The sequence below is a fragment of the Oncorhynchus keta genome, chromosome 32, assembly GCF_023373465.1.
Source record: "Oncorhynchus keta strain PuntledgeMale-10-30-2019 chromosome 32, Oket_V2, whole genome shotgun sequence".
Classification (NCBI taxonomy): domain Eukaryota; kingdom Metazoa; phylum Chordata; class Actinopteri; order Salmoniformes; family Salmonidae; genus Oncorhynchus; species Oncorhynchus keta.
Genome location: NC_068452.1, coordinates 35,470,891 through 35,494,104, shown reverse-complemented (window position 1 = coordinate 35,494,104; position 23,214 = coordinate 35,470,891). Strand labels below are relative to the sequence as shown.

Genomic DNA, 23,214 nt, shown 5'->3' with positions numbered 1-23,214 from the left:
TGTTTGTGCAGAGAACATTCTGTGTAAGGCCCGTGAACCATGTGGTATGGACACCCTGCCCCTCAATGGTAACTTCAACAACAGCTACTCCCTCCGCAGCGTGGGGCCAGTGGGCGGTGGCGGGGGCAGCTGTGACTTCCTGGGCGGGGGCATGGGGTGTGCAGACACCCCCCCTCCCCTCCTCAACCCCCGCGGGTCTGAAACCCTGGGCGGGGACGGAATACGGCGCAACCTGTCTGACGCAGCTGCCTTCGAGAAGATGATCATCTCTGAGCTGGTGCACAACAACCTGCGTGGGGCAGGAGCTGGGGGCGGGGATAGGGTCTGTGGTAGTCTGGCGAGGGGCCCTCCTCACGGCGGAGTAGGCCGAGGCACAGGAGTAGCTGTGCCAGAGCCGAGCATCAGCCTGGACGACGACGAGGACTTCCTGTCCAGAGAAGGCGGGTGCCAGAGGACGCCGCAGGACGTGGAGCTGCTCTACAAAGCCCTGGAGGAGCCGCTGCTACTGCAGAGAGCACAGTCTGTCCTTTACCAGTCTGACCCCGAGGAGTCAGAGAGCTACACGGCCGACCTCACAGAGAGCCTGGGCCACAGCGGCCACAGTGGGCACAGCGCCGGAGGCCAGGGTTCTGGGGGACAGGGCCCTGACTCTCCCGCCAGGGACTCCCTGTACACCAGCATCACCAACCTGCGAGACTCGCCCTACCCGGACAGTAGCCCCGAGCCCCTGGAGGTGGTTCCCCGCTCGGCCCAGCCCCCTGAGGAGCTCTATTACAGCTCTGGGAGGCCCGCCCTGGGGTCTCGAGGAGCACCCATGCAGACCTTCTACCAGGCCCCGCCCCCCAGGAGGCCCAGTAGGGAGGGGGAGGGGCACCTCAGCCAGGAGCCCACCCACAGCGAGGGAGACGGACAGATGCAGCTGGTCACCAGCCTGTGACTGGAACCGCGAGGATGCGGACGAGGACCAAGATGATGAGGATGAGGAGGAAGGCTGGCTGGTTGCCTCCTCAGAACCCGCCTCTCTCTCTTTCTCTCGCTCCTCTCCACTTCCTGCTTGATTGGTTGCCTTTTTTCCCCTCTTTATTTGTATTGAAAGATGAGCGAGCAAATGTACATTTAAGGAGAGTTTAGCTGTCTCCACGGCAACAGTCTTATCCTAGAGAACCTCCGCTGTCTGGTGGAGATGAGTGATGGCTGAGTTGTTCTTCTCTGGAACATTCACCCGCTCTCTCCTCTCTCTTCAACATCCCCCTTTCTCTTGGCACGCAGCAGACAGATGCCAGGTCCAGCACTCTGAATGTACCAATCCAACAAACCCCTTATACCTTACTCCTACAGAGCTACAGATATTTCTCAACTTAACTTTGTTCAAAGTACATTTTTATTTAATTTCACTGAATTTCTACAAACATTCCTCTCGAGAAATTGGTCTCATTTTCTAGTTCCCTTTTCTCTTTCCCTTTTTCATGTTCCATTTCTCTTTTTGTTCACTCATCATTTGCTCGGCGTAGTTTGCTGTGGAGACAGGGGATATACTGTAGTAGCCTATTATACCATAGGAAAGAAATCTCTGAAAGCTACTTCAGTGTTGCCAAAAATACATTTTCCCAGCCAGAACAGAAACTGGAGCATTCGCACACACACAGACATACACACACAGACATACACACACATACACACACACACACACACACACACCCACTCACTCACAGAAGTGCTTGTTTCTGAACATCAGACACAACCCTCCATCTGAGTAAAAAGAAGCCAGAACAATTGTTCAGACAAAGGCAGTTGGAGCTGTCTAAGAGTAGTTGCCTTTATTTTATCTTGCTATGAACTGACTCTTATGTACAGAACTAGAGGAGAGACTTAGGAAGTACACCACAGGACAGGAAGGCTGTTTGAGGGGTCAAGGGTCAGGGGTCAAGAGGTAGATCTTTAGGACTCGAGGAACGGACAAGGACTTTTTTTAATTTGGGCTCTTTAGTTATTTTCTTCAGACATTTGAAAAGTAAAAGACTGCTTTACTAACTTTGAAGAAGAATATGTTATCTTGGTGACTTTCTGTTGCATCACCCGGAGGGTTGTAAGGGACAGATTGTGCACCCTTTAAGAATGGATGTCCTCTTCAATGGATGTGTCCCCGTCACCAATGTGTGGTTGTGACAGAATGGACTCTTAATGTTGGAACCACTTCAGCCGTTACGCAAGTCTAACCCTGTACATATGAACCACACAAACTACAGTACTTACTCTACTCCTACCGTGTAAATACAGAAACCGGATGAAGAAAAGCAACAAAAAAGTAAGAAATATTAAAAACGGACTTCTTGTACTGCAACAAAAGAAAAAAAGAAAATGTTTTGGAGTTTGTGATCTGAATGATGCACTCTATCTCTCTGCCCGTCGTTATCTTGCTCTCTCACTGTCGTTCTCTTGACTCATAACTAGTGCTGTGCCATTCAGTGAAAATCTCTCAAACAGAAAAACAGAGAGAGAGAAAGAGTATGATGGGTGGTAGATTTTGCATACAAATAAAAACGTTTTTTTTTAAAAGTCCTGGCACAATTTTATGTAATATAATCCATTACATGTTGTTAATGTTTGACCTTTGACATTCCCAGACAGGAAGTGCTGTGTGGGCGGGTGGAGGGGGGATAGATGTCATAATAACATGTCATACTGTGCCTCATCACGGGCGTTCCAATGCATTGTGGTACAAGGGCAGCAGCCATAATGTGATTTTGGTCAGTAATGTATTGTTTGAAAGGTTATATCCTAGATACAACTAAATGATATCATTTTAATATGATGGGTTTTAGCATGTCAGATAACATTTGTTTTCTATCAAAACGTCTATCATTTTGCTGTTTCTAACAGATAGTTTCAGCATTATTCCAGAGCCTAATGTGACAGTGTGTGTGTGTGTGTGTGTGTGTGTGTGTGTGTGTGTGTGTGTGTGTGTGTGTGTGTGTGTGTGTGTGTGTGTGTGTGTGTGTGTGTGTGTGTGTGTGTGTGAGAGAGAGAGAGCATGTGTGCGAGTTTGTGTGTATGCGTACATGTGCAGGAGAGTGTGTATGTACATGTGGGTGTGCGATATGCTCAAGCATATGTACCATATTCGTGGGAATTTTGTAAGTGTGTACATTCAAAAAGCTATTTTTGTTGGGTGAATTGAATGCACATCAGAGGAAGGGGACAGTAATTCTAAATCTAGGAGAAAGCCTTTTATTCTATTAGCTTCCATCTCAAAGACAAGGGTAGCCAGATGCTTCTGTGTGGCTGTTCCTGAGGTTCAGGTACCAACGTAAAACTGGGACACTTCAGGCTGCCTCACAGGATCTTGAGCAAAGAACAAAAGACAGGGTTTGTCCGAAATGGCACCCTATTTCATATGTAGTGCAGTTCTGACCAGGGCAGCCTATAGATTGGACTACTATTGACCAGAGCCCTATGTAGTGAACTACTATTGACCAGAGCCCTATGTAGTGAACTACTATTGACCAGAGCCCTATGTAGTGAACTACTTTTGACCAGAGCCCTATGTAGTGAACTACTATTGACCAGAGCCCTATGTAGTGAACTACTATTGACCAGAGCCCTATGTAGTGAACTACTATTGACCAGAGCCCTATGTAGTGAACTACTATTGACCAGAGCCCTATGTAGTGAACTACTATTGACCAGAGCCCTATGTAGTGAACTACTATTGACCAGAGCCCTATGTAGTGAACTACTATTGACCAGAGCCCTATGGATTGGACTACTATTGACCAGAGCCCTATGTAGTGAACTACTATTGACCAGAGCCCTATGTAGTGAACTACTATTGACCAGAGCCCTATGTAGTGAACTACTATTGACCAGAGCCCTATGGATTGGACTACTATTGATCAGAGCCCTATGTAGTGGACTACTATTGACCAGAGCCCTATGGATTGGACTACTATTGACCAGAGCCCTATGGATTGGACTACTATTGATCAGAGCCCTATGTAGTGGACTACTATTGACCAGAGCCCTATGTAGTGGACTACTATTGACCAGAGCCCTATGTAGTGGACTACTATTGACCAGAGCCCTATGGATTGGACTACTATTGACCAGAGCCCTATGTAGTGAACTACTATTGACCAGAGCCCTATGTAGTGAACTACTATTGACCAGAGCCCTATGTAGTGAACTACTATTGACCAGAGCCCTATGTAGTGAACTACTATTGACCAGAGCCCTATGTAGTGAACTACTATTGACCAGAGCCCTATGTAGTGAACTACTATTGACCAGAGCCCTATGTAGTGAACTACTATTGACCAGAGCCCTATGTAGTGAACTACTATTGACCAGAGCCCTATGGATTGGACTACTATTGACCAGAGCCCTATGTAGTGAACTACTATTGACCAGAGCCCTATGGATTGGACTACTATTGATCAGAGCCCTATGTAGTGGACTACTATTGACCAGAGCCCTATGTAGTGAACTACTATTGACCAGAGCCCTATGTAGTGAACTACTATTGACCAGAGCCCTATGTAGTGAACTACTATTGACCAGAGCCCTATGCGAACAAAGACAGAACTTGGATCAAAGATGCATGCTGTGTTCAAAATGAAACCATAATGCAGGGAATAGGGTGCCATTTCAGACACAGACAGTACAGTCAGAATGACAGGCAGTTGACCATTGCGACCATCCAGTCAGAATGACAGGCAGTTGACCATTGCGACCATCCAGTCAGAATGACAGGCAGAGTTGACCAATGAGACCATCCAGTCAGAATGACAGGCAGAGTTGACCGATGGGACCATCCAGTCAGAATGACAGGTAGAGTTGACCGATGGGACCATCCAGTCAGAATGACAGGCAGAGTTGACCGATGGGACCATTCAGTCAGAATGACAGGCAGAGTTGACCGTTGAGACCATCCAGTCAGAATGACAGGCAGAGTTGACCAATGAGACCATCTAGTCAGAATGACAGGCAGTTGACCATTGGAACCATCCAGTCAGAATGACAGGCAGTTGACCGATGGGACCATCCAGTCAGAATGACAGGCAGAGTTGACCAATGAGACCATCCAGTCAGAATGACAGGCAGTTGACCGTTGGGACCATCCAGTCAGAATGACAGGCAGTTGACCATTGGGACCATCCAGTCAGAATGACAGGCAGTTGACCGATGGGACCATCCAGTCAGAATGACAGGCAGAGTTGACCGATGGGACCATCCAGTCAGAATGACAGGCAGAGTTGACCGATGAGACCATCCAGTCAGAATGACAGGCAGTTGACCGATGAGACCATCCAGTCAGAATGACAGGCAGAGTTGACCAATGAGACCATCCAGTCAGAATGACAGGCAGTTGACCGATGAGACCATCCAGTCAGAATGACAGGCAGAGTTGACCAATGAGACCATCCAGTCAGAATGACAGGCAGTTGACCGATGGGACCATCCAGTCAGAATGACAGGCAGTTGACCAATGGGACCATCCAGTCAGAATGACAGGCAGTTGACCGATGGGACCATCCAGTCAGAATGACAGGCAGTTGACCGATGGGACCATCCAGTCAGAATGACAGGCAGTTGACCGATGGGACCATCCAGTCAGAATGACAGGCAGTTGACTGATGGGACCATCCAGTCAGAATGACAGGCAGTTGACTGATGGGACCATCCAGTCAGAATGATAGGCAGAGTTGACCGATGGGACCATCCAGTCAGAATGACAGGCAGAGTTGACCGATGGGACCATCCAGTCAGAATGACAGGCAGAGTTGACCGATGAGACCATCCAGTCAGAATGACAGGCAGTTGACCGTTGGGACCATCCAGTCAGAATGACAGGCAGTTGACCATTGGGACCATCCAGTCAGAATGACAGGCAGTTGACCGATGGGACCATCCAGTCAGAATGACAGGCAGAGTTGACCGATGGGACCATCCAGTCAGAATGACAGGCAGAGTTGACCGATGAGACCATCCAGTCAGAATGACGGGCAGAGTTGACCAATGAGACCATCTAGTCAGAATGACAGGCAGTTGACCGATGGGACCATCCAGTCAGAATGACAGGCAGTTGACCGATGGGACCATCCAGTCAGAATGACAGGAAGTTGACTGATGGGACCAGAATGTCAGAATGACAGGCAGAGTTGACCAATGAGACCATCCAGTCAGAATGACAGGCAGTTGACCGATGGGACCATCCAGTCAGAATGACAGGAAGTTGACTGATGGGACCATCCAGTCAGAATGACAGGCAGAGTTGACCAATGAGACCATCCAGTCAGAATGACAGGCAGTTGACCGATGAGACCATCCAGTCAGAATGACAGGCAGAGTTGACCAATGAGACCATCCAGTCAGAATGACAGGCAGTTGACCGATGGGACCATCCAGTCAGAATGACAGACAGTTGACCGATGGGACCATCCAGTCAGAATGACAGGCAGTTGACCGATGGGACCATCCAGTCAGAATGACAGGCAGTTGACCGATGGGACCATCCAGTCAGAATGACAGGCAGTTGACCGATGGGACCATCCAGTCAGAATGACAGGCAGTTGACTGATGGGACCATCCAGTCAGAATGACAGGCAGTTGACTGATGGGACCATCCAGTCAGAATGACAGGCAGTTGACTGATGGGACCATCCAGTCAGAATGATAGGCAGAGTTGACCGATGGGACCATCCAGTCAGAATGACAGGCAGAGTTGACCGATGGGACCATCCAGTCAGAATGACAGGCAGAGTTGACCGATGAGACCATCCAGTCAGAATGACGGGCAGAGTTGACCAATGAGACCATCTAGTCAGAATGACAGGCAGTTGACCGATGGGACCATCCAGTCAGAATGACAGGCAGTTGACCGATGGGACCATCCAGTCAGAATGACAGGCAGTTGACTGATGGGACCAGAATGTCAGAATGACAGGCAGTTGACTGATGGGACCATCCAGTCAGAATGACAGGCAGAGTTGACCAATGAGACCATCCAGTCAGAATGACAGGCAGTTGACCGATGAGACCATCCAGTCAGAATGACAGGCAGAGTTGACCAATGAGACCATCCAGTCAGAATGACAGGCAGTTGACCGATGGGACCATCCAGTCAGAATGACAGGCAGTTGACAGATGGGACCATCCAGTCAGAATGACAGGCAGTTGACCGATGGGACCATCCAGTCAGAATGACAGGCAGTTGACCGATGGGACCATCCAGTCAGAATGACAGGCAGTTGACCGATGGGACCATCCAGTCAGAATGACAGGCAGTTGACTGATGGGACCATCCAGTCAGAATGACAGGCAGTTGACTGATGGGACCATCCAGTCAGAATGACAGGCAGTTGACTGATGGGACCATCCAGTCAGAATGACAGGCAGTTGACTGATGGGACCATCCAGTCAGAATGACAGGCAGTTGTCCGATGGGACCATCCAGTCAGAATGACAGGCAGTTGACCGTTGGGACCATCCAGTCAGAATGACAGGCAGTTGACCGATGGGACCATCCAGTCAGAATGACAGGCAGTTGACCGATGGGACCATCCAGTCAGAATGACAGGCAGTTGACTATTGGGACCATCCAGTCAGAATGACAGGCAGTTGACTGATGGGACCCTCCAGTCGGAATGACAGGCAGTTGTCCGATGGGACCATCCAGTCAGAATGACAGGCAGTTGACCGTTGGGACCATCCAGTCAGAATGACAGGCAGTTGACTCATGGGACCATCCAGTCAGAATGACAGGCAGTTGACTGATGGGACCATCCAGTCAGAATGACAGGCAGTTGACTGATGGGACCATCCAGTCAGAATGACAGGCAGTTGACTGATGGGACCATCCAGGCAGAATGACAGGCAGTTGACTCATGGGACCATCCAGGCAGAATGACAGGCAGTTGACTGATGGGACCATCCAGTCAGAATGACAGGTAGAGTTGACTCATGGGACCATCCAGTCAGAATGACAGGCAGTTGACTGATGGGACCATCCAGTCAGAATGACAGGCAGTTGACTGATGGGACCATCCAGGCAGAATGACAGGCAGTTGACTGATGGGACCATCCAGGCAGAATGACAGGCAGTTGACTGATGGGACCATCCAGGCAGAATGACAGGCAGTTGACTGATGGGACCATCCAGGCAGAATGACAGGCAGTTGACTGATGGGACCATCCAGGCAGAATGACAGGCAGTTGACTCATGGGACCATCCAGGCAGAATGACAGGCAGTTGACTGATGGGACCATCCAGTCAGAATGACAGGTAGAGTTGACTCATGGGACCATCCAGTCAGAATGACAGGCAGTTGACTGATGGGACCATCCAGTCAGAATGACAGGCAGTTGACTGATGGGACCATCCAGTCAGAATGACAGGCAGTTGACTGATGGGACAATCCAGGCAGAATGACAGGCAGTTGACTGATGGGACCATCCAGGCAGAATGACAGGCAGTTGACTGATGGGACCATCCAGGCAGAATGACAGGCAGTTGACTGATGGGACCATCCAGGCAGAATGACAGGCAGTTGACTCATGGGACCATCCAGTCAGAATGACAGGCAGTTGACTGATGGGACCATCCAGTCAGAATGACAGGCAGTTGACTGATGGGACCATCCAGTCAGAATGACAGGCAGTTGACTGATGGGACCATCCAGGCAGAATGACAGGCAGTTGACTGATGGAACCATCCAGGCAGAATGACAGGCAGTTGACTGATGGGACCATCCAGGCAGAATGACAGGCAGTTGACCGTTGGGACCATCCAGTCAGAATGACAGGCAGTTGACCATTGGGACCATCCAGTCAGAATGACAGGCAGTTGACCGATGGGACCATCCAGTCAGAATGACAGGCAGAGTTGACCGATGGGACCATCCAGTCAGAATGACAGGCAGAGTTGACCGATGAGACCATCCAGTCAGAATGACGGGCAGAGTTGACCAATGAGACCATCTAGTCAGAATGACAGGCAGTTGACCGATGGGACCATCCAGTCAGAATGACAGGCAGTTGACCGATGGGACCATCCAGTCAGAATGACAGGAAGTTGACTGATGGGACCAGAATGTCAGAATGACAGGCAGAGTTGACCAATGAGACCATCCAGTCAGAATGACAGGCAGTTGACCGATGGGACCATCCAGTCAGAATGACAGGAAGTTGACTGATGGGACCATCCAGTCAGAATGACAGGCAGAGTTGACCAATGAGACCATCCAGTCAGAATGACAGGCAGTTGACCGATGAGACCATCCAGTCAGAATGACAGGCAGAGTTGACCAATGAGACCATCCAGTCAGAATGACAGGCAGTTGACCGATGGGACCATCCAGTCAGAATGACAGACAGTTGACCGATGGGACCATCCAGTCAGAATGACAGGCAGTTGACCGATGGGACCATCCAGTCAGAATGACAGGCAGTTGACCGATGGGACCATCCAGTCAGAATGACAGGCAGTTGACCGATGGGACCATCCAGTCAGAATGACAGGCAGTTGACTGATGGGACCATCCAGTCAGAATGACAGGCAGTTGACTGATGGGACCATCCAGTCAGAATGACAGGCAGTTGACTGATGGGACCATCCAGTCAGAATGATAGGCAGAGTTGACCGATGGGACCATCCAGTCAGAATGACAGGCAGAGTTGACCGATGGGACCATCCAGTCAGAATGACAGGCAGAGTTGACCGATGAGACCATCCAGTCAGAATGACGGGCAGAGTTGACCAATGAGACCATCTAGTCAGAATGACAGGCAGTTGACCGATGGGACCATCCAGTCAGAATGACAGGCAGTTGACCGATGGGACCATCCAGTCAGAATGACAGGCAGTTGACTGATGGGACCAGAATGTCAGAATGACAGGCAGTTGACTGATGGGACCATCCAGGCAGAATGACAGGCAGTTGACTGATGGGACCATCCAGGCAGAATGACAGGCAGTTGACTGATGGGACCATCCAGGCAGAATGACAGGCAGTTGACTGATGGGACCATCCAGGCAGAATGACAGGCAGTTGACTCATGGGACCATCCAGTCAGAATGACAGGCAGTTGACTGATGGGACCATCCAGTCAGAATGACAGGCAGTTGACTGATGGGACCATCCAGTCAGAATGACAGGCAGTTGACTGATGGGACCATCCAGGCAGAATGACAGGCAGTTGACTGATGGAACCATCCAGGCAGAATGACAGGCAGTTGACTGATGGGACCATCCAGGCAGAATGACAGGCAGTTGACCGTTGGGACCATCCAGTCAGAATGACAGGCAGTTGGCCATTGGGACCATCCAGTCAGAATGACAGGCAGTTGACCGATGGGACCATCCAGTCAGAATGACAGGCAGAGTTGACCGATGGGACCATCCAGTCAGAATGACAGGCAGAGTTGACCGATGAGACCATCCAGTCAGAATGACGGGCAGAGTTGACCAATGAGACCATCTAGTCAGAATGACAGGCAGTTGACCGATGGGACCATCCAGTCAGAATGACAGGCAGTTGACCGATGGGACCATCCAGTCAGAATGACAGGAAGTTGACTGATGGGACCAGAATGTCAGAATGACAGGCAGAGTTGACCAATGAGACCATCCAGTCAGAATGACAGGCAGTTGACCGATGGGACCATCCAGTCAGAATGACAGGAAGTTGACTGATGGGACCATCCAGTCAGAATGACAGGCAGAGTTGACCAATGAGACCATCCAGTCAGAATGACAGGCAGTTGACCGATGAGACCATCCAGTCAGAATGACAGGCAGAGTTGACCAATGAGACCATCCAGTCGGAATGACAGGCAGTTGACCGATGGGACCATCCAGTCAGAATGACAGACAGTTGACCGATGGGACCATCCAGTCAGAATGACAGGCAGTTGACCGATGGGACCATCCAGTCAGAATGACAGGCAGTTGACCGATGGGACCATCCAGTCAGAATGACAGGCAGTTGACCGATGGGACCATCCAGTCAGAATGACAGGCAGTTGACTGATGGGACCATCCAGGCAGAATGACAGGCAGTTGACTGATGGAACCATCCAGGCAGAATGACAGGCAGTTGACTGATGGGACCATCCAGGCAGAATGACAGGCAGTTGACCATTGGGACCATCCAGTCAGAATGACAGGCAGTTGACCATTGGGACCATCCAGTCAGAATGACAGGCAGTTGACCGATGGGACCATCCAGTCAGAATGACAGGCAGAGTTGACCGATGGGACCATCCAGTCAGAATGACAGGCAGAGTTGACCGATGAGACCATCCAGTCAGAATGACGGGCAGAGTTGACCAATGAGACCATCTAGTCAGAATGACAGGCAGTTGACCGATGGGACCATCCAGTCAGAATGACAGGCAGTTGACCGATGGGACCATCCAGTCAGAATGACAGGAAGTTGACTGATGGGACCAGAATGTCAGAATGACAGGCAGAGTTGACCAATGAGACCATCCAGTCAGAATGACAGGCAGTTGACCGATGGGACCATCCAGTCAGAATGACAGGAAGTTGACTGATGGGACCATCCAGTCAGAATGACAGGCAGAGTTGACCAATGAGACCATCCAGTCAGAATGACAGGCAGTTGACTGATGGGACCATCCAGTCAGAATGACAGGCAGTTGACTGATGGGACCATCCAGTCAGAATGACAGGCAGTTGACTGATGGGACCATCCAGTCAGAATGATAGGCAGAGTTGACCGATGGGACCATCCAGTCAGAATGACAGGCAGAGTTGACCGATGAGACCATCCAGTCAGAATGACGGGCAGAGTTGACCAATGAGACCATCTAGTCAGAATGACAGGCAGTTGACCGATGGGACCATCCAGTCAGAATGACAGGCAGTTGACCGATGGGACCATCCAGTCAGAATGACAGGCAGTTGACTGATGGGACCAGAATGTCAGAATGACAGGCAGTTGACTGATGGGACCATCCAGTCAGAATGACAGGCAGAGTTGACCAATGAGACCATCCAGTCAGAATGACAGGCAGTTGACCGATGAGACCATCCAGTCAGAATGACAGGCAGAGTTGACCAATGAGACCATCCAGTCAGAATGACAGGCAGTTGACCGATGGGACCATCCAGTCAGAATGACAGGCAGTTGACAGATGGGACCATCCAGTCAGAATGACAGGCAGTTGACCGATGGGACCATCCAGTCAGAATGACAGGCAGTTGACCGATGGGACCATCCAGTCAGAATGACAGGCAGTTGACCGATGGGACCATCCAGTCAGAATGACAGGCAGTTGACTGATGGGACCATCCAGTCAGAATGACAGGCAGTTGACTGATGGGACCATCCAGTCAGAATGACAGGCAGTTGACTGATGGGACCATCCAGTCAGAATGACAGGCAGTTGACTGATGGGACCATCCAGTCAGAATGACAGGCAGTTGTCCGATGGGACCATCCAGTCAGAATGACAGGCAGTTGACCGTTGGGACCATCCAGTCAGAATGACAGGCAGTTGACCGATGGGACCATCCAGTCAGAATGACAGGCAGTTGACCGATGGGACCATCCAGTCAGAATGACAGGCAGTTGACTATTGGGACCATCCAGTCAGAATGACAGGCAGTTGACTGATGGGACCCTCCAGTCGGAATGACAGGCAGTTGTCCGATGGGACCATCCAGTCAGAATGACAGGCAGTTGACCGTTGGGACCATCCAGTCAGAATGACAGGCAGTTGACTCATGGGACCATCCAGTCAGAATGACAGGCAGTTGACTGATGGGACCATCCAGTCAGAATGACAGGCAGTTGACTGATGGGACCATCCAGTCAGAATGACAGGCAGTTGACTGATGGGACCATCCAGGCAGAATGACAGGCAGTTGACTCATGGGACCATCCAGGCAGAATGACAGGCAGTTGACTGATGGGACCATCCAGTCAGAATGACAGGTAGAGTTGACTCATGGGACCATCCAGTCAGAATGACAGGCAGTTGACTGATGGGACCATCCAGTCAGAATGACAGGCAGTTGACTGATGGGACCATCCAGTCAGAATGACAGGCAGTTGACTGATGGGACCATCCAGGCAGAATGACAGGCAGTTGACTGATGGGACCATCCAGGCAGAATGACAGGCAGTTGACTGATGGGACCATCCAGGCAGAATGACAGGCAGTTGACTGATGGGACCATCCAGGCAGAATGACAGGCAGTTGACTGATGGGACCATCCAGGCAGAATGACAGGCAGTTGACTCATGGGACCATCCAGGCAGAATGACAGGCAGTTGACTGATGGGACCATCCAGTCAGAATGACAGGCAGTTGACTGATGGGACCATCCAGTCAGAATGACAGGCAGTTGACTGATGGGACCATCCAGGCAGAATGACAGGCAGTTGACTGATGGGACCATCCAGGCAGAATGACAGGCAGTTGACTGATGGGACCATCCAGGCAGAATGACAGGCAGTTGACTGATGGGACCATCCAGGCAGAATGACAGGCAGTTGACTCATGGGACCATCCAGTCAGAATGACAGGCAGTTGACTGATGGGACCATCCAGTCAGAATGACAGGCAGTTGACTGATGGGACCATCCAGTCAGAATGACAGGCAGTTGACTGATGGGACCATCCAGGCAGAATGACAGGCAGTTGACTGATGGAACCATCCAGGCAGAATGACAGGCAGTTGACTGATGGGACCATCCAGGCAGAATGACAGGCAGTTGACTCATGGGACCATCCAGTCAGAATGACAGGCAGTTGACTGATGGGACCATCCTGTCAGAATGACAGGCAGTTGACTGATGGGACCATCCAGTCAGAATGACAGGCAGTTGACTGATGGGACCATCCAGGCAGAATGACAGGCAGTTGACTGATGGGACCATCCAGGCAGAATGACAGGCAGTTGACTGATGGGACCATCCAGGCAGAATGACAGGCAGTTGACTGATGGGACCATCCAGGCAGAATGACAGGCAGTTGACTGATGGGACCATCCAGGCAGAATGACAGGCAGTTGACTGATGGGACCATCCAGGCAGAATGTAGCGTTGCCATATTAAAGCGATGCCAGAGAGAAACCATCCATCAAACCAGAGACGTATTCATGAGGTTCCTTCCCCCTAAAGTCTGTCCCAACCTTAAAAAGCTGACAGTTTTGCCATTCTCTTTATTTATGTATTTTTCTAATGCTTTATTTATCTCTATATTTATTTATGTATTTGGAATATTTATTTCTATGTTCATTTATTCATGCTTTATTTTGTTTTTTTCAAGATCTCTGTACATAGCTGAGCTGTGCAATGCGAATGCTGAAGTAAGCCCATTTAAATGTGCAGTACATTTAGGCAAGTAGATGGATTCCCCAGCGTCCACTTCAGGGTGACATTTGGTAAGGGCCTGGGTGTCCCACTTCGTCCTAAAGAGTCCTAAAGGGCACATTCAGTTTAGTTGTGGCTCTTGGGGGAGAAAGGGAAGGGTTGAGAGCCAGGATAGAATTAAGAATATATTCGTTTTTTCCTCCATTTCTTCTTGGTAGAAGAATCTCTCTTAGTTCAGACTCAGATAGGAGGCCCAGGTGTTCTACAGGAGGCATGTGTGCAATACTGTGCTGGTGTGTCTGACTTGGTTTAACATTGGAAACGGCCTGGTTGGGTAGTGTTACTATATGCCTACCACTGGACGGCTGTGTATGTCTGTGTTTACAGAAGGATCTGATAATTATGCATATTTTCTTTTGCTTGTTACTGGAAATATTAATTAAACATTGGCCTTGCAGCTCATAGTTAATTCAATAGGAGTATTAACCAGTTAGCAATGGACAATTGAATGTATGTTGACTAGAAGGAATAAAGAAAGTAAATTAATGGCCTACACTGACCGCCATCATTATCATCACCACCTACACCTTTATTGATGTGATCTTCATAGTTTATCTTTAGCTGGTAACCTCACAGGGACAGACACTGTGCACGGACATACTCACCAGGAGGGGAAGAACCTGCATCACCATCTCCTGTGTAGGCTCTCTCTCTCTCTCTCTTCCCTCACCTCTCTCTCTCTCTCTTCCCTCACCTCTCTCTCTCTCTCTTCCCTCACCTCTCTCTCTCTCTCTTCCCTCACCTCTCTCTCTCTCTCTTCCCTCACCTCTCTCTCTCTCTTCCCTCACCTCTCTCACTCCATCCCATCCACCAGTGGGCTCCCTTTTAGCCCAGCATTAATCCCAGAGTTTTGTTTGGAGTTAATTTGTTTGTCTTAAGCTTTGTTTACACCAGATTGATATCTCAATAAACAGTGGAGCCGTACTGTATTGTGGTAATGCTAGTGATTATACAGCAGAAAGCACTGTAGGACCCAGAGACCTGCTCAATGGGAGTTTCACCCCCATCTAAATCCCTATGTTACCTCTGATTAGGATAATAACACTGGCTAATCATTTACTGTGCTGAGACCACAGAGGGAGAGACCTCTCTCTCTCTCTCACCCACTTCCATCCCACTACTCCCTGCCCGTGCATCTGGCCCCTACCTCCATGTGTGCAGGCAGGTGGATTGAAGGTTCTTATAGGATAGAGTTGGAGTCAGTCTGTCCCTTCAGTCTGCGGCCCCTGCAGCTCTACCCCAGTAGAACAGTCATCTCTCAGTGTTCCAATAGACAGCGGAGGACACTGTGATCTGACAGTAACGTTGCCCTGCTGCTGACCTCCTCAGATGGACTGTTTCTCTCCCAGGTTTGTGATGCCCATATCCTGTGACCTCTGCGTTAGTGTGAAAACATGTCAGTGGTTCCTCTGCAGCGGAGCGGAGGAGAGGAGGAGCACTGGGTCATGTAGTCTATTCCCAGGGAACTGCCATAAAGGAAGCGGTGTCAGGACATGTGATGTCACAGTTAGCCGGGGACAGAGTGTGTGGGGGGATGAGTGTCAGTGTGCCTCTGTGTTCGTGCAAGGTTATACAGGAGGCAGAGATAAGGATGTGATGTATTGTTCTAGATGCCTTACTGTTGCCGTGGTGAGGAGTCAGGAGGTTCCAGTTCATCAACTAGCCAGGCGCATTAGATCAACTCCACTGGCCTCACAGACCCATTGTAACAGTAACACAGAGGTCTCTGTCTGTGTAGTGAAATTATTGAGATATAATAGGAATCAACTGCCACATCTACTGGACAAGGGAGATTTTCAGAGTGATAAGGAATGTAACAGGCTTTCCTCTATGAAATTAGTACTATTTTGTTATTGGTCTCTTGTTGCGTGTCCACATGACTATATACAGTACATATATCATAGTTTTAACAATATGTAGGAGTATGATTACACAAATGCAGTGACAAGGATTGTGCTGTTTATTTTTGTGTTGGGTAACTGTCCGTCCATGGAGCTGAGTTATGGCTCAAAGCGGCGGCCATACACAGGGTGGGACTACAACAGATGGATTTCTGGGTAGGGTAGTCTGGGTACTCTACACCCGGAACCTCTGGTCCAAAATCAAAAAACACACACACACATACTACACGCATAGTAACACACATACATGTCCAGTCAGGTTAGGTAGTTTAAACTACTGTGTACAGTGAAGTGGCGCTAGAGATCATAAAAGATCATAAGGGATTTACCGTTTACATGTTCAAAGTCGATCCACGTAACCGTAGGAGCTAGGAGCAGGCTGACGTTGACCTATTCATTTTTGTAGGCATGTTTTTCTATTTCTGAATACACATCCCAGTACTCTGGCTCCTCTGACTGTGTGACTCTGATCTGAACTGTGTCTGAAACTCTGCATGTGTGGATGACTAACGCTATGGGACACTGATGGACCATCTCTGTGGTGAGCAGCTCCATGGGACACACATACTCCCCACGAGGCTGACTGGTCACTGTAGGCTAGAGATGCTGGTCTAAGTGGCCAGCCACCTATCGAGGTCTATTGATGAGTGTTCTGCATGGCTGTAAGTGTACAAGGGCAGGGTCTGGGAAATGTGCATGAGATGTTCTGGGCTCTATACAGTAGGAGGGGCTGTGATGCTGTTAGTAGCAGGTCAGTATGTTCATTGGTCAGACCCAGCCAGACAGTATTAGACATTAGGAATGACCAGACAGGTAGACAGTCTAAGGCAGAGAAGTGTTGGTAAGAGATGAGTGACGACTGGTAGAACTGTTGCTGGGTGTATGGATGGAAGGGCTCAGTTTGGGAGGTTCATCATCAGTAGGACCTTTGAGAACTGAGTACTGATCGTGTGCCATTGGGGTGATGACAATGTGTACATCTCCATTTAGAGTACTTCTCTTAGATTTGACGATGATGGGTTTTTCTCCATTCATTTATTCTGTACTTCTGAATCCTTTCTAAAGAGAAGTTGATGTAAAACCTTGATTCAGTTTTGTTCTTTTTTTATTTGAGGACTGATGTGTGATTATTTTCTCACGTCATTGCTTTGACAGCTGTCTGTCTATCTGGGCCAAAGGGGGTGGTGGTTTTCTGTGAGTGTTTGCGTCATCGCAGGTCAACGCGACCCTGTATCAGCACATATTAATAAAAAACTATTTAAAATCGAACTACCTTGTGTCAATAATGGACTAGAGTTTCCCTACAATCTTTCCATGTGCATTCATTCTAATGCTGTGTGGGTGTCTTTCAAGCTGAAAATGAAAAGGTGTCTTTAAGTGCTAATGATTTATTCATGGTTTGTCCTGCAGGGTAATGGGGATCTGAGTATGGTGGTGTATTAAACCTCAGCCTCGTACCAACAGGAGTACAACACTCCCTGCCTCTGCCTTGCTCTGAGTAAACTCTCTTCTCAACCACATGCAGATGGAACTGTGGGTGGGTTGATTCTTTTTCTTGTCTTCTATCCAAGGCCTTCAAACAAACAAAACAATCAAAGAAAAGCTAAAGAAAGGCGAGAGGAAGGAGACGTTGTTTCTATACGAGTCATGCTCTCACTCCCACTCAGGGTTGGTTGGTTAGCGATTGGTCCTGTACGCCCACCATGATTGGAAGACGACCAACAAGGTTATTCTATGTTGAGGTTAGTTCATGCTGAGAAATCAACGGTTGTTCATAACAAATGGTACTGAGCACCAGTGGAGGACATTGAGAACAGAGGTGGGTGGTTTCAGTCAGGGCTGGGCACTTTAAAAATGTGAAGAGTTGCTTAGGTATACAGTAGACTTAGTGAGCCGTATGATGATGCAAACTGCAGATCACATGGATAGCAGTATGGTGCAGTACTGTACAACCACCATTTGGATGTTTCATAGCAGAAAGCCGGTCATTCACAGGAAGTGAAACTACATTTTGCCATGGCAACAACAAACTACGAGCATGAATGTTTCTGTAGTGTGCACTTCCCCTAAACGTATAGTTTGTGATGTGAGGGCCCAACATTGAAGTGAAGGGGTTTGTAGTACAGTATCCAGCCTCCCTTGAAAGCTCATTGTTACTGATAGTGTGTCATCAGTGTTTGATAAGTGTCTCCTGGAGGGGTTCGTTTCCTTGATGGCTCATAATCCTGGCCATTGTAGAATCTGATCGTTAGCTAATTAGCTCTTAGCTAATTATTATGTGCATCGGAGCGTCTTAATTCATAATTATATGGCTTCCTACTACCATTATCATCAATCCTGTCCCTCTGCTCCTTTGCTGTGTGTGTGTGTGTGTGTGTGTGTGTGTGTGTGTGTGTGTGTGTGTGTGTGTGTGTGTGTGTGTGTGTGTGTGTGTGTGTGTGTGTGTGTGTGTGTGTGTGTGTGTGTGTGTGTGTGTGTGTTTCATACAAAATATAAAGTGTGTGTTTCATACATTGTAGTACATGTATGATACACACACTCCTCCCTCTCCTGTCCCCTACTGTGCCCCCTCAGTGGTAGTCCCTGTGGGGGAGCTCTCCAGCCTTGACCACCCAGTCACCCCACACTTCAGCACTGTTACAATGAAAGACACATGTAAACACACGCCTAGGGCCTACTAGGCAGACAGATAGAGGGGGAATCTGCATCATTCACACAGCCTCCGTGTCACCACAGATACACTCCTCCACTCCCCAGCACTCACACAGCCACAGAGGTGAGGCCATCTCAGCCGAAAGGTAAAAATAGCCCTTGCCAAAGTTAGTGGCCATTTTGGGCACTCTGAGATGGCATGAGTAGTACACATCACCCACAGAACCTAACATCGCTGTAATAATAGACAGTCAGCTATTAAACTCAGACTGAACCAGCACTGGTGATGTCACTGGGTTCTTCCTGGTTCTTTACTGCCCTCAAGTGTTTGGATTTAGCTGTGTTCCTCTATTATACAGTATGTGTCAAGGTAGTGATAGTAGGCTATGATTCTCCTTTATCCCCCCTCCATCTCTGCACCACAGTGTTCTCTCCTTCTCTCTGTTAGTGTTTGCTACAGAGTAGTGTCCTCTCTTTGGCACCTCTCTGCATTCCCTTTCTCGTCTAAGCCAAGTAGGATGTTAGAGATGAGCAAATAGTCTTCCGCTCCTAAAGGGTGTCTCTGTGCTCCAATTATATTTGAAGAAAATACAGCATCCGGTATGAGAATAAATATATATGTTTTAATGAAATATATTTTGGATACAAATAATGGAAAATGTTTTAGTCACGAAAAGAATATCCCTCTATACGGGAGGGTAAAATAATATCCCTCTATACGGGAGGGTAAAATAATGTCCCTCTATACGAGAGGGTAAAATAATATCCCTCTATACGGGAGGGTAAAATAATATCCCTCTATACGGGAGGGTAAAATAATGTCCCTCTATACGGGAGGGTAAAATAATATCCCTCTATACGGGAGGGTAAAATAATATCCCTCTATACGGGAGGGTAAAATAATATCCCTCTATACGGGAGGGTAAAATAATGTCCCTCTATACGGGAGGGTAAAATAATATCCCTCTATACGGGAGGGTAAAATAATATCCCTCTATACGGGAGGGTAAAATAATATCCCTCTATACGGGAGGGTAAAATAATGTCCCTCTATACGGGAGGGTAAAATAATGTCCCTCTATACGGGAGGGTAAAATAATATCCCTCTATACGGGAGGGTAAAATAATGTCCCTCTATACGGGAGGGTAAAATAATATCCTATACGGGAGGGTAAAATAATATCCTATACGGAGGGTAAAATAATATCCTCTATACGGGAGGGTAAAATAATGTCCCTCTATACGGGAGGGTAAAATAATATCTCTATACGGGAGGGTAAAATAATATCTCTCTATACGGGAGGGTAAAATAATGTCCCTCTATACGGGAGGGTAAAATAATATCCCTCTATACGGGAGGGTAAAATAATATCTCTCTATACGGGAGGGTAAAATAATATCCCTCTATACGGGAGGGTAAAATAATATCTCTATACGGGAGGGTAAAATAATATCTCTATACGGGAGGGTAAAATAATATCTCTCTATACGGGAGGGTAAAATAATATCTCTCTATACGGGAGGGTAAAATAATATCTCTCTATACGGGAGGGTAAAATAATATCCCTCTATACGGGAGGGTAAAATAATATCTCTCTATACGGGAGGGTAAAATAATATCCCTCTATACGGGAGGGTAAAATAATATCCCTCTATACGGGAGGGTAAAATAATATCCCTCTATACGGGAGGGTAAAATAATATCCCTCTATACGGGAGGGTAAAATAATGTCCCTCTATACGGGAGGGTAAAATAATGTCCCTCTATACGAGAGGGTAAAATAATATCCCTCTATACGGGAGGGTAAAATAATATCCCTCTATACGGGAGGGTAAAATAATGTCCCTCTATACGGGAGGGTAAAATAATATATCTCTATACGGGAGGGTAAAATAATATCCCTCTATACGGGAGGGTAAAATAATATCCCTCTATACGGGAGGGTAAAATAATGTCCTCTATACGGGAGGGTAAAATAATATCCCTCTATACGGGAGGGTAAAATAATATCTCTATACGGGAGGGTAAAATAATATCCTCTATACGGGAGGGTAAAATAATATCCCTCTATACGGGAGGGTAAAATAATATCTCTCTATACGGGAGGGTAAAATAATATCCCTCTATACGGGAGGGTAAAATAATATCCCTCTATACGGGAGGGTAAAATAATATCCCTCTATACGGGAGGGTAAAATAATATCTCTCTATACGGGAGGGTAAAATAATATCCCTCTATACGGGAGAATAAATAATGTCCCTCTATACGGGAGGGTAAAATAATATCCCTCTATACGGGAGGGTAAAATAATATCCCTCTATACGGGAGGGTAAAATAATATCCCTCTATACGGGAGGGTAAAATAATATCCCTCTATACGGGAGGGTAAAATAATATCCCTCTATACGGGAGGGTAAAATAATATCCCTCTATACGGGAGGGTAAAATAATATCTCTCTATACGGGAGGGTAAAATAATATCTCTCTATACGGGAGGGTAAAATAATATCTCTCTATACGGGAGGGTAAAATAATATCCCTCTATACGGGAGGGTAAAATAATATCCCTCTATACGGGAGGGTAAAATAATATCTCTCTATACGGGAGGGTAAAATAATATCTCTCTATACGGGAGGGTAAAATAATATCCCTCTATACGGGAGGGTAAAATAATATCTCTCTATACGGGAGGGTAAAATAATATCTCTCTATACGGGAGGGTAAAATAATATCCCTCTATACGGGAGGGTAAAATAATATCTCTCTATACGGGAGGGTAAAATAATATCCCTCTATACGGGAGGGTAAAATAATATCTCTCTATACGGGAGGGTAAAATAATATCTCTCTATACGGGAGGGTAAAATAATATCCCTCTATACGGGAGGGTAAAATAATATCTCTCTATACGGGAGGGTAAAATAATATCCCTCTATACGGGAGGGTAAAATAATATCTCTCTATACGGGAGGGTAAAATAATATCCCTCTATACGGGAGAATAAATAATGTCCCTCTATACGGGAGGGTAAAATAATATCTCTCTATACGGGAGGGTAAAATAATATCCCTCTATACGGGAGGGTAAAATAATATCCCTCTATACGGGAGGGTAAAATAATATCCCTCTATACGGGAGGGTAAAATAATATCTCTATACGGGAGGGTAAAATAATATCCCTCTATACGGGAGGGTAAAATAATATCCCTCTATACGGGAGGGTAAAATAATATCCCTCTATACGGGAGGGTAAAATAATATCTCTCTATACGGGAGGGTAAAATAATGTCCCTCTATACGGGAGGGTAAAATAATATCTCTCTATACGGGAGGGTAAAATAATGTCCCTCTATACGGGAGGGTAAAATAATATCCCTCTATACGGGAGGGTAAAATAATGTCCCTCTATACGGGAGGGTAAAATAATATCCCTCTATACGGGAGGGTAAAATAATATCCCTCTATACGGGAGGGTAAAATAATATCCCTCTATACGGGAGGGTAAAATAATATCCCTCTATACGGGAGGGTAAAATAATGTCCCTCTATACGAGAGGGTAAAATAATATCTCTCTATACGGGAGGGTAAAATAATATCCCTCTATACGGGAGGGTAAAATAATATCCCTCTATACGGGAGGGTAAAATAATATCTCTCTATACGGGAGGGTAAAATAATATCCCTCTATACGGGAGGGTAAAATAATGTCCCTCTATACGGGAGGGTAAAATAATATCCCTCTATACGGGAGGGTAAAATAATATCTCTCTATACGGGAGGGTAAAATAATGTCCCTCTATACGGGAGAGTAAAATAATATCTCTCTATACGGCAGGGTAAAATAATATCCCTCTATACGGGAGGGTAAAATAATGTCCCTCTATACGGGAGGGTAAAATAATATCTCTCTATACGGCAGGGTAAAATAATATCCCTCTATACGGCAGGGTAAAATAATATCCCTCTATACGGGAGGGTAAAATAATGTCCCTCTATACGGGAGGGTAAAATAATATCTCTCTATACGGCAGGGTAAAATAATATCCCTCTATACGGCAGGGTAAAATAATATCCCTCTATACGGGAGGGTAAAATAATATCCCTCTATACGGGAGAGTAAAATAATGCATTAGTCATACTAATTCAATCTAATCAAGCAAACAAATATATAAATAAATATTTAAAAAGGGATGAACAATTGTTACATAAAAACCTGACTGTTACACTTCAGAATGGTAAGTAGTTATACAGCAT

The 23,214-nt window shown here is 47.2% G+C and overlaps 1 protein-coding gene across 24 annotated transcripts in view; it reads left to right on the top strand.

The window, feature by feature from the left end:
• The window catches only part of adgrl1a (adhesion G protein-coupled receptor L1a), a 341,447-nt gene extending 323,874 nt beyond the window's left edge, over positions 1 to 17,573 (top strand). For 8 of the 24 annotated variants that reach the window (XM_052491581.1, XM_052491580.1, XM_052491579.1 and 5 more), the window contains one exon: positions 12 to 17,573. In XM_052491581.1, the coding sequence (XP_052347541.1) occupies positions 12 to 937 (926 nt within the window). In that variant the 3' untranslated portion in view covers positions 938 to 17,573. The remainder of the gene's footprint in view (positions 1 to 11) is intronic. The other 16 variants (XR_008088866.1, XR_008088865.1, XR_008088862.1 and 13 more) reach the window with 16 other exon arrangements.
• Positions 17,574 to 23,214: the final 5,641 nt, after the last annotated feature.